The 11,220-nt window shown below is 33.1% G+C and overlaps 4 protein-coding genes across 7 annotated transcripts; 2 read left to right on the forward strand and 2 right to left on the reverse strand.

The window, feature by feature from the left end:
- Window positions 1-1,439: 1,439 nt before the first annotated feature.
- Mrm2 (Mitochondrial rRNA methyltransferase 2) lies at window positions 1,440-2,631 on the reverse strand. Its single transcript, XM_031973187.2, has 2 exons — window positions 2,439-2,631; window positions 1,440-2,359 (listed from the first exon to the last, which is right to left on the reverse strand). The coding sequence occupies exon 2, from the start codon at window positions 2,338-2,340 to the stop codon at window positions 1,585-1,587; it is 756 nt and encodes a 251-aa protein (XP_031829047.2). The 5' UTR covers window positions 2,341-2,359; window positions 2,439-2,631; the 3' UTR covers window positions 1,440-1,584.
- On the forward strand, window positions 2,623-5,725 carry LOC116425461 (WD repeat domain phosphoinositide-interacting protein 3). Of its 4 annotated transcripts, none has more exons than XM_031973184.2 (7): window positions 2,623-2,827; window positions 3,542-3,715; window positions 3,792-4,049; window positions 4,125-4,326; window positions 4,398-4,621; window positions 4,710-4,834; window positions 4,946-5,725. In XM_031973184.2, the coding sequence occupies exons 1-6, from the start codon at window positions 2,761-2,763 to the stop codon at window positions 4,814-4,816; spliced, it is 1,032 nt and encodes a 343-aa protein (XP_031829044.1). In that variant the 5' UTR covers window positions 2,623-2,760; the 3' UTR covers window positions 4,817-4,834; window positions 4,946-5,725. The 4 variants fall into 4 exon arrangements, 3 of the variants coding, with proteins under 3 accessions (XP_031829044.1, XP_031829046.1, XP_076222606.1); XM_031973186.2 differs by having other exon boundaries at window positions 5,208-5,725; XR_004234685.2 differs by having other exon boundaries at window positions 2,624-2,827; window positions 4,710-4,868.
- LOC116425376 (uncharacterized) lies at window positions 5,506-8,304 on the reverse strand. Its single transcript, XM_031972984.2, has 6 exons — window positions 8,032-8,304; window positions 7,606-7,728; window positions 7,348-7,522; window positions 7,137-7,222; window positions 6,938-7,073; window positions 5,506-6,495 (listed from the first exon to the last, which is right to left on the reverse strand). The coding sequence occupies exons 2-6, from the start codon at window positions 7,684-7,686 to the stop codon at window positions 6,305-6,307; spliced, it is 669 nt and encodes a 222-aa protein (XP_031828844.1). The 5' UTR covers window positions 7,687-7,728; window positions 8,032-8,304; the 3' UTR covers window positions 5,506-6,304.
- Window positions 8,305-8,508: 204 nt separating this feature from the next.
- On the forward strand, window positions 8,509-10,999 carry LOC116425375 (UPF0193 protein EVG1). Its single transcript, XM_076366492.1, has 6 exons — window positions 8,509-9,048; window positions 9,136-9,346; window positions 9,592-9,725; window positions 9,843-9,939; window positions 10,223-10,363; window positions 10,429-10,999. The coding sequence occupies exons 2-6, from the start codon at window positions 9,250-9,252 to the stop codon at window positions 10,647-10,649; spliced, it is 690 nt and encodes a 229-aa protein (XP_076222607.1). The 5' UTR covers window positions 8,509-9,048; window positions 9,136-9,249; the 3' UTR covers window positions 10,650-10,999.
- Window positions 11,000-11,220: the final 221 nt, after the last annotated feature.

Here is an 11,220-nt window from a genome sequence, read left to right on the forward strand (position 1 = left end):
GTATTCGCTGATGCTACGAATGAGAGAAAAGTCAAAATTCGTGATACGTACAGTTTAGCACTACTCGAACGTTTCGATTCATTTCGAATGCATTTGTTTTTCACTTTGACGGTCGATTTTATTCGAAACTTCATTTTCACAAGCCAATTAAATTATTTCACAATCTGTAAATGTTAAGACTCCTACATGCTGTTAATTTATTTGAATTGCATTGTTATCGTAAAGATTGTCTGACTAAAAAGAAATATTATTTCGAAGCGAAAAAAGAAAAAAGGGAGGGAGAGAGAGAGAGAGAGAGAGAGAGAGAGAGAGAGAGAGAGAGAGAGAGAGAGAGAGAGAGAGAGAGAGAGAGAGAGAGAGAGAGAGAGAGAGAGAGAGAGAGAGAGAGAGAGAGAGAGAGAGAGAGAGAGAGAGAGAGAGAGAGAGAGAGAGAGAGAGAGAGAGAGAGAGAGAGAGAGAGAGAGAGAGAGAGAGAGAGAGAGAGAGAGAGAGAGAGAGAGAGAGAGAGAGAGAGAGAGAGAGAGAGAGAGAGAGAGAGAGAGAGAGAGAGAGAGAGAGAGAGAGAGAGAGAGAGAGAGAGAGAGAGAGAGAGAGAGAGAGAAAATAATTAAGTCGCTCAGAAAAGATACAGGATTTACGACCGTCAAAGTATCAAGCGAGACATTTTTCCTAACACAATGTGAATATCATGCAATTTTGATAACTACACGAAAATCAGCATTTCATGTGCATCGGTCTAATATTTATTAGAAGCGTTATTTTCTCAAACACGTACAACTTTATGATTTTATGCCTCTCAGGCGTAATCGAGTCTAAGCTTGCAGCTACGTTGTGTAGCAGAATCACGTATTTATATACATAGTATGAATGTTTTCGATGTGCGAATTGATCATTGTTCTACGTAATTACTCCAAAACTAAGGCTCGGAGTAGTCAGGGCCTCCGATGTCATTAAGCTTTACATCTCTATCGTAGCGATCATTTTTTCTCCTTTAACGCATGCGAGACCTGTTTCTGAGAATACGCGAGAGAATGCATGCGATACGAATAATCGGGATCCATGAAACGCGGAACACTTCCCGGACTTTCATACGAGATGAAATTTTCTACGTGGTTGTATCACGTACAATTAAGAAAAGGAATTATACGAATCTGACGTCGCGGCCAGTAATTTTAATTGCTCTGCGTACGCTTCGATGTGGTGTGTAATCTCTCCTTTCTCATCTACTGAATGTTAATTCGTGTACATATTAATTTTATTAAAGGGACTTGTATATACAGAGTAATTAAGAAGCGTCACCAGCATCTTAATGTGTATTAATTGTAACTGTATTAAATATTATTGTATTATTTATAGCTAAATATATTGATGTATATTATACTTGTCGTATCGTGTAGGAGTCTGTTAGATCGCAAATGAAAGAAAAGTTATAAAAATCATTTGATGTTGGTCTTATACCAAAATACACGTGCTTTGTTATTATTTACAACCTGTCCAGGCATGATACATGATTGTATTATAAATCACTTTATCCATTAAACATTTTTTATTGTACATAACTTTAATTGTTAATGAAATTGCATGTTACATTGTACTGCTGGCTGTACTTTTTATTCCTCTGAAATCCTTAGCTAAGAAAAACTGTTCCGCAGACTCACTTCGTGTAGCTTGAGGTCTGATGATTTTAACAGTTTTATAAAATTTTAGTAAATCTTTCTGTAGCTGTTGTGACATCTCACCATCCCATAATTTACAAAGGAATAATCCACCTGTTTTTGTAACTTGCATAGCGAATCTCATAGCACTATACACAAGCTTTATTATATTCTCATGATCTAAATGTTTTACACCAGTTGCATTAGGTGCCATATCTGACAAAACTATATCAGCTTTTTTATTGTTCAATAACTTTAAAAGTTCTATTTGTGACAAAGAATTAGTAAAATCCATTCTGCTCAATATACTTGCACCTTCAATTGGATATATCGACAATTTGTCTATTGCCAATACAGTTCCCATCGGATCATTAGTTTTTCCATCCGCATTTGTCTTTTTGACAGCAACTTGTGTCCAACTGCCTGGTGCAGCACCACAATCGATCACAATGTGTCCAGGCTTCAATAGATTAAACCTTTCATCTATCTCTAACAACTTGAAAGCACTTCTGCATCTATAGTTCTCTTGTTTCGCCCTTTCTACATAAGGATCTTTTATTTGTCTCCTAAGCCATAACTGAGAACTGTGTTTCTTTCCTTTTAAAGAATGTGCTTTTTCTTGAAATAATATAGGGCAAGTATGTAAATCTCTTACTGTTAACGACAGTCTACGTAAAGCATTCATGTCTGAGTACAAATATAACCTAAAGAAAGCAATTCGTACAAAAAGTTTCTGATTTCAGGATCACATATGTACACATTAATAAAAAAAAGTAATGAGACCATTATCTTGTTTTCACAGTTCTTTCACCATTATAATTGATTGTTATTTAAAACTGCTAACACGAAAAAATAGTATCTACGTGAAATCAAAACACCGAATCCGACCATAAATTCTTCCTTTATTGAATAATTACGAAGTGCGTCCTGATTGTAGTATCAGCTGATTAAAACAGTCGAATACGCATGCGTGGAGACACTATGATGGTAACGGAAGTTCGTAGTTACGAAAAGTGTCTCGTACTGCTTGCCGGCGAAAATGTGATAGAATTCCATAAGTAAACGATCGTTCGAGCGAATGTTGCGGTTAAAAAAATAATTTACAATGAACCTCACCACAGGGAACCCTCACGGAAATGATTTGCTCTTTGCTGGTTTCAATCAGGACCAAGGTATGTGACCGAGTGTGCTACATTTGACAGTCTGGTCACGTACTGTCAAATTTATTTTTGCTATTCTAACCTCTGAGTCTAATTATTTTACCAGAAATTTATTGTGATATTATTATTTTATATTACTTATATCGTTTTGATATTGAAAAATATGTTTTTATCGTGTAACGTTTGATGACCAGAAATTGAAAATTGAATTATTAATACAATTTTTTACGTTCTAACCTTATTTATGCAAGATTTTCGAAAATATCTAATAATCAATATATGCAAGACTTCTTACACGAATTTATGTTAAAATAATCTATGTTATCTGTTTATAATTTCAATCATTTTTATAATTATATGCGTGAACTATATACTGGCACATATTTTTAATCTATTAACAGTAATTTTGTATTTTTGTATGTTGAAATAAGTAAATGTGACCAGTATTGTACAAATTTTACTGAAATTATTGAAGTGACTTTATTTGTTATACCATAATTTTTTCTTTAACACATATTGTTTGTTATAACATTATTGTATTGAGAATTTCAAGATAATTGTGTTTATCCAACTGTATTGGTTTATCTCTTTAGTTTTATGTGTGTTTGTATTAATACATATGTTAAGTAAGGAACATTCAAATACTGCATGGAGATCACAAAGGAAATATATATTGCACGAGCAGATAAGCATATCATTATTGCTTTCATAATTTTCCACTTATAGGATGTTTTGCTTGTGGTATGGAAAATGGCTTCAGAGTATATGGTTGTGACCCTTTAAAAGAGAAGGCACGTCATTTCAGTGATGGAGGCTTTGGTTATGTAGAAATGCTATTTAGGTGTAATTATTTAGCATTAGTTGGCAGTGGAGCAAAGCCAATGTATCCAACCAATAAAGGTACAGTTTTATGTGATTTTAATGTTTTAAATATCTACGAAGAATTAATTTTTTTATCTTATTATCATATTTGTAGTTATAATATGGGACGATTTAAAGAAGTCTCCAGCGATCACTTTAGAATTTAATGCTCCCGTGAAAGGTGTTAAACTGAGAAGAGATAGAATAGTAGTAATTTTAGAAGGTGTTATAAAAGTTTATACATTCACGCCAAATCCTCAGCAACTTCATGTTTTTGAGACTAATCCAAATCCCAGAGGATTATGCGTATTATGCCCAAATAGTAGTAATTCCTTACTTGCTTTCCCTGGTAGGAAAAATGGGCACGTACAAGGTAAAATTCTGAATAAGAAATTTCCATTGTACTTTTAATTTTACTGTATATAATAATTTCTTTTTCTTGTTATAGTAATAGATTTGGCTAATACAGAAAAACAGCCTTTAAATATAGATGCACACGAAACACCTTTATCTTGTATAGCTTTAAACTTACAAGGTACCAGATTGGCTACTGCATCAGAGAAGGGTACTTTGATAAGAGTTTTTGAAACGCAAAGTGGAAATATGATTAATGAATTGAGAAGAGGGGCTAATCATGCAAACATTTATTGGTAAATAAAAACAGATTGATATAAAATATCACCTTATTGAAATAACTAACTAATGAAATTAATAATTTCAGCATTAATTTTAATCATGATTCTACCTGGCTGTGTGTAGCAAGTGATCACGGAACTGTACATGTTTTCGCTGTAGAAGATCAAAAATTAAATCGTCAATCTAGTTTAGCATCTGCCACTTTCCTGCCAAAATATTTTAGTTCAAGTTGGAGCTTCTGCAAATTTCAAGTTCCAGGTGGTCCACAATGTATGTGTGCATTTGGTACTGATAACAATAGTATTATAGGTTAGTAATACAGTATAATAAGTTACTATTAGCCATGCTTCGTTAATTAATTTCTTAAATTTGTAAAAATTTCTGTTTTATCTTACAGTAATATGTGCAGATGGTAGTTATTACAAGTTTGTGTTCAATAATAAAGGTGAATGCACGAGAGATTTTTATGCACAGTTCCTCGAATTAACCGATGATAAGATGTGATTGGAGAATGTAGAGGAGGTAAACTCCTAAATGAAACAAATTTTACACACTTGTATGTTTTGTGAATTTCTTTGTTTTATATATGCTTGCTACACAAATGAAATTACACTTTTAATACAATGATTTTAGTGCTCATTGGATATGAATAAGAGTAGCTCTTATGGAAAGTGAGAACTGTGTTTGTTATTTAAAATTGTACTCTATATGATAGAAGACCAAATGAAAAGTACTACTATTTATTGATGACATGTGCAATGTGTGTGAATTACAAATGGAAAATATAAAAAAAAGAGGAACATTATCAAACACAACAGAATATGTTATTGACTTGTTATATGGGCCTATTGCTACAATGCCTATTTATAAATCTACATGTTCTTGAATGTTACAGTTGAGGAGGGTGTCCAATACTTAACGCTCCGTTCAACGTGTCTATGTAACGAATGCCATTGTTACATTTAAATTACTAAGTTTATAATTAAAATTGATTCACGTCACAAAAGAGATATCATACGCAAATGCAGACATTCTAGTTATAAGTACATTATAGTATTTACTAAACTATATTATACTTTGACACATTTCACATTCTTTATTGTAAATAAGTTTCAAAGTAAAACATACAAATATAAAATCTATTTAATTGCTGCCAGTGGTAGTGATTAATCAATTGATCTGTAAGACGTACATAACATAATAATTTTGTAATCTTTATTTTTATGATTTTCATACATTTAACATACAGATACACGAAACAGAACTACGTTGAGTTGTCAATATTGAAACATTACCACAAAATATCGTCAAAAGTGTCACAAAGAAGATGGGATTAAATATAATGTAAAAATTAATATGAGACGAGACTCTGTATCTATTTATAATAAAATATCGATTACCAGTTGCAAGCTATGTATTTCATGTTTTTTTTTTAAATTTCTTTTTGTGACTCGAAACGATCGTATGAGTTTATGAGAAACCTTAAAACACTTTAGCAATTAATATTCAGTCTTACATAAGGAAAGTGTGTATCGTGGCTTATACGAAAGTTTCAACGAAATCGATGAAACAAATTAAGAGTGTCGTTGTTCACTTAAATAATATGAAATTCAATCGTGGCAATAACCGAATTGAAAAAATATATTGCGATATACGCATCGCCGTTTTCGATATGCAATTTCGTTATTACGGATTTAAGAATAATTGTAAGTCTGTGCGTTGTCGTCCAGAGTATAGTTTTCACAGTATCGTTATCGAACAACGCGAATTATCAACGAGTAGTCGTAACGCATAAGCAAGACATAATATGTGTAACATACGAAACAAGCCTTTTGTACTGAAGATCATTTTTGAGCTTTGTAAACGCCTTTTGTCGTGTCTTACAACATACAATGTTTGTTCAACATGAAATTATTTTCATTTCTTCGTCATCAAGCATCTCTCGCTCCTCTTTCTCGACAATGTGGCTACTTCTACGCCTCCATAAGATTTTTATACTTCGAACGGTTTGTTCGCACGTACCTGATTGATTTTTGTTTTCTGTACGACCGGCACCAAAGGCTTTTTCTTCACGCCATGAAGAATGTGCGTCAATCCTATCTTTGTTTCGAGACTCTTATACGTACTGTACACCACGAACCACACGTAAGAGCTCGTGATTACGAGAAACAGAACGATTATACCTGAAAACAATAATATTCTTCAGTTACAATGAAACGTAATAACCATAATAAACCTCTTAATGATTTTTGTTCGCAAATAAAATAATATAAGATTAAAACATCTGTAAAATAATACTTTTATTTTACGAACTTAAAAGTGTATAGTATGTTTAAAGAATATTTAAACTGGAAATGTTGATGTGTTTAAGTGTTAAACTTTTAATAAAAGTGTTTTGAAATACGTTTAAAGGTTTTTAAATTTAAAAGAAATAAACCGTTTGCATCCGAATTTAAATTTAAAACACTACAGAAATATTGTATGTGAAATTATTAACATCAGTATTCAACACTTTTTGTAAAAATTAACCAATAACAATATTCTATGCAAAAACTACTAACATAAATGACCTAATTTTTTTACGTGACAGTAAATTACTAATATTGTTAGTATCTATCGACGTACGTTCACAAATATTAGCTTTGCCGCCAAGGGTAGCGATAAAGGGACAATCCTGTTCTACTAAGAACAAGGAAATCGTCGACGCTGATATTATAGTCATCATGACCATCATCCATGGCGCCATGAAGTGACGATTATTCTAGCGGAATAAATTACTCTGTTTTATCACGTAAATATTCTTTTCTACGTAAAATGTCATTACCGTTAGTGCTCCATATAGGAGCAAAATAGTGGAACTAAAATGTATCACTGTGATGACTAATCCGCAATACATCGAGTATACCGTTTCTGAAACAAACGATCGTAAAAATCGTGTAAAATCGTCGTCGACAAGAATACATAAGACAATATGTATTGAAAACAGAAAGAATAGCAGACTTCATAATTTTAGTCGTAGAAAATTCTATAAGCACCGGTCGCATTGTGATGCGCCATGTCCATTTTTTTTGTATTAAGATGATTCGACGATATATCTTCCAAAGCCTCCCTCTCAAGCGCGTCTTCCGTGTCTCTTACCACCATTTCTTGAATTCCCATAGCGTGCGCCAGAGCCAACACGAAAAATATCATACTAAATCCTGATATAAACTGTTGAAAGAATAATTCTGTATAAATTTTTACTTTTTTCCTCTACGACACCGTAACAATAGCTCAACGATTATTATATTTACCAACTGAAACACAGCTATCAAGACTGTGCCTTGTTTCAAGTTGAAGTAATGCAAGAAATTTTTCAACAGACCTACTTTCATCTTGCGTTGTTTCTTAAGAGAACTGGTCACAGAAGATTATTTCTGAAATATTTGAAGATACATTATTTCTCGGTACACATCGATGGTAGTTCTATTTTGTTGTGTTTCAGGGATCATTGTAATGCAATGCAAAATTGTTGCACTGTTAGGTGACTGCAAGCCTTGTCGCAGAGATAGCGCAAAGTGTAACGTGGAGAGGAGTCGCTGCAATCGTGTTACTCGAAGTAACGATAACAACGCAACACGAAATGGGAATTGCTCGTTATCGAGAAATGCAGTTGACACCTAGCCACCGATATTCGTTTACTTTCGAATGGAAAGCGATCAATGCGTGTTGCTACTCACCTCGCGGAAAAAGGAGCAGCCGATACCGCGGAAACGTGTTTCACGCAGAGGGAATCAATAAACTTTCACTGTTTCTCGCTGGTGCGAGAACTAATAAGATGATTGTCGAGCGACTAGCCAACGCTTTGCGATCACAGGACGAAATTCCTTGTGTATTCGTTGCTTTTATTTTGTTTGCGGACCTGACTCCGGACTTTAACGCGCAAAACGCGAGTTTACTTCGTCCAGGGGGTAGGAAGGTAACCCCTAACACTAGATTGCACGACATGCGCACCAGGGCGATCCATTGCCGCATCCTTCAAGGTGTATCCGTTCCCAATTGATCATTGATTGTCACTGACAAAATATTCGTGACCGATGACGCATCGAGTGCGTTTCGCACGCTGTTTATCCAATTCGACCAATTATATATCGCATGCATCGTAGATTAATCAGAATAAAACAAATGTTCACTGTTGAATAATGTCTCGTGATCAGGCACTAGCTTTGGGTGTCACAGTTTACGCTTTTCTTGATCTTATTTCGCGAGCAAAATATTTAGTTATTTACGAATTTGATGGTTTATCAAATTATGTTATGGATTTCAAGGAGTTAGTACTGTTATTTTTTATATGTTGCTCTGTTAGTTTTATATTCTTAAGTATTGATAATAATTGAGTAACAATATTTTCATACTTTTACAACTTTCCCTTTGATTCATATAATTTTTTCTCTAAATACGATTTTTTTAATATCCTCGTTTCTTCCTTATTTCATCTAAGAAATAGAATTCATTTCATTACTTTTAGTTGCCTTACGATATGCTTTACCTATGTCTTTATAGCGTATTAATCCTCAAAAAGACATTTAAAAATCTTATAACAAGAATTAAGCTAAATCTTTCTTATTTGCGTATATAATGTATGTTTTTATGTTTTCTCCACATTTGATGGAAAATGAAATTACATTGTGTTATTTGAACAATGGCTCTTATCTAGCGGCGTTATTGTCGTCAAGCTTTCGGATTACAGTTTAAAAGTTAGTTCGATCAAGTTGAATTGTCTTGCATGTAGTCATGGGAACGTGTCACTAACTTTCCGTGTTTGTTTGTATCGTGGCGGATAGCTGACACAAATCACAGCTTTTAACTTGCCACGTATTACAACAGTCCGATCGCAGCTGTTGAATAATGTTGACGCGTTGACGTTTCCGAAATCAGCTTTTTACACGAGAGTATAAATGGATCGAAAATATCCAAGGGTTCAGATGGGAGCGGGTACTTTTCACCATCCCCCGAAAGCAAAATACAGCGAAGAAACGAAAAACTTGATTAAACGTAAGCGAATTTTCTATCAATTATGCTACTTTTATATTTCCATCAATTATGCTATCTTTATATTTCCATCAATTATGCTATTTTTATATTTCCATAAATTATGCTACTTTTATGTTTCCATCAATTATGCTATTTTTATATTCCCATCAATTATTATGCTATTCGTTCAAATACTTTCGTACTGTACACATTTAGTTCAGAAGAAAAATTCACGTTTCGTATATCATGAAATTTGTGTGCTTTAGTTTTAATGGAAGAATCTAAGGTAACTATGTTGCGAAGAAAACTTATTCAGGACGCAGTCGATAGAGGTGAATCTTTGCCTCTTCCCGTTGAAAGATCAAATAGAGGAGTGAATAAACAGGATTTCGAATGCAAGGTGAAATTGTTTAATTGTGTACAGAACCACTATTTAACAATACAATGTAATATTATTACAATATATGATGCTTTTATTAAGGAGAATATTGTTACTGTTATTATTATCATTATTTAGGTTTTAATGCCTTCTGTTTGGAAAAAAAGGACGCAAGATGTGATTATTAAAAGTGGAGCATACGAGAGAGAACAGTACATCAGAACAGCTCCTTTGCGTAAGAATATACATTATTTCTTATTAAAAACTTAATAACTAGAATTAGACATTGATATAATTTAAAACTCATATAAGAGATTTTTAAATTATTACTGAAAGGAAAAGAAATATCTACTTCCATTAACGGAATCTAATTTGACAGGATTATATTGATAAAGTTCATAAGAATAATTCACAATGTATTTTAAAGTTGGTTTCTCTTTAAAATTAACAATATAATTATTTAAAATTATTTTAAACTGCATTTTCTACCTCCACATTATTTACTGTGTAAAATTCAGCAAACAAGGAAAAGCAGAAGCGGCAGTTGGCGTGTATCATGGCTTACGGGAAAGACATGCCGGAAACTTCTCGCGAATCGAAGGTTTTTCACAGAGTGAAAAGGGAACCATGTCCTCAGAATATTGATCCAATTGACGATTGTAAGTAAACGAAAGAAATTAATGTACTAAATTCTTACATTGAAAGCACCTTCTACTTTATTCAGTGGTTCGAGGTATACAAGAAAGAATGGAATTTTTAAGTGACATGGAATGCCTTGGAATGGGAAAGAAATATCGATCAATTATACACCAAGAGATAGCACATAAAATACGGTTAATCGAATCCATAGACAAACAAAAGTCGAAAGAAATTCGAAGAGAAATAAGAGAGCTCGGGAAACCATTGCCGAAACCACTGCCTTTAGGAGACCTGGATAACAGTTAATCATTGTTTTACGTAATATTTTGTATTACGTACATATCGAGTGTAATAAAATACTTAAACGGATCACGAGTCCTATTAAATACTTTCATAAAGTTTAGCCAAGTGTTTGCAGAATAAATATTAATACGTTGTGTGTATTGTTTTGGTACATGCCAATTTTTATAAAAAAATATTTTTTATCAAACATAAGATTTCATATAACGGTACACGTTACAAAGTACAACGTAAAGAGATGATATCAAGATCTATAAAAGTTATTATTAAATATATAAAACCTAAATATAATTTGATATTTTATTTAAGAAATAAATACACTTTATACGCAAAATTTCACCGAAATCTCCGGTGGCCAAGAAAGTGTTACAAAGCACAAGTAACAATAAAAGCCCATAGTTCATATCAGATATCGGATCTAAGGGTACGTTCATAACCGACATTCAATAAAAACAGCGACGAGAGTGTCACGGGGGAGATATCGCGTTTAATAAAATAAATCAGTATATGTTTAACAGGAGGTATTTCACTTGCGAATATATTATTTCCCTAATAAGATCAGACCGTGGAATGATCT

This window comes from Nomia melanderi, chromosome 4 (assembly GCF_051020985.1).
Source record: "Nomia melanderi isolate GNS246 chromosome 4, iyNomMela1, whole genome shotgun sequence".
NCBI classification, from domain to species: domain Eukaryota; kingdom Metazoa; phylum Arthropoda; class Insecta; order Hymenoptera; family Halictidae; genus Nomia; species Nomia melanderi.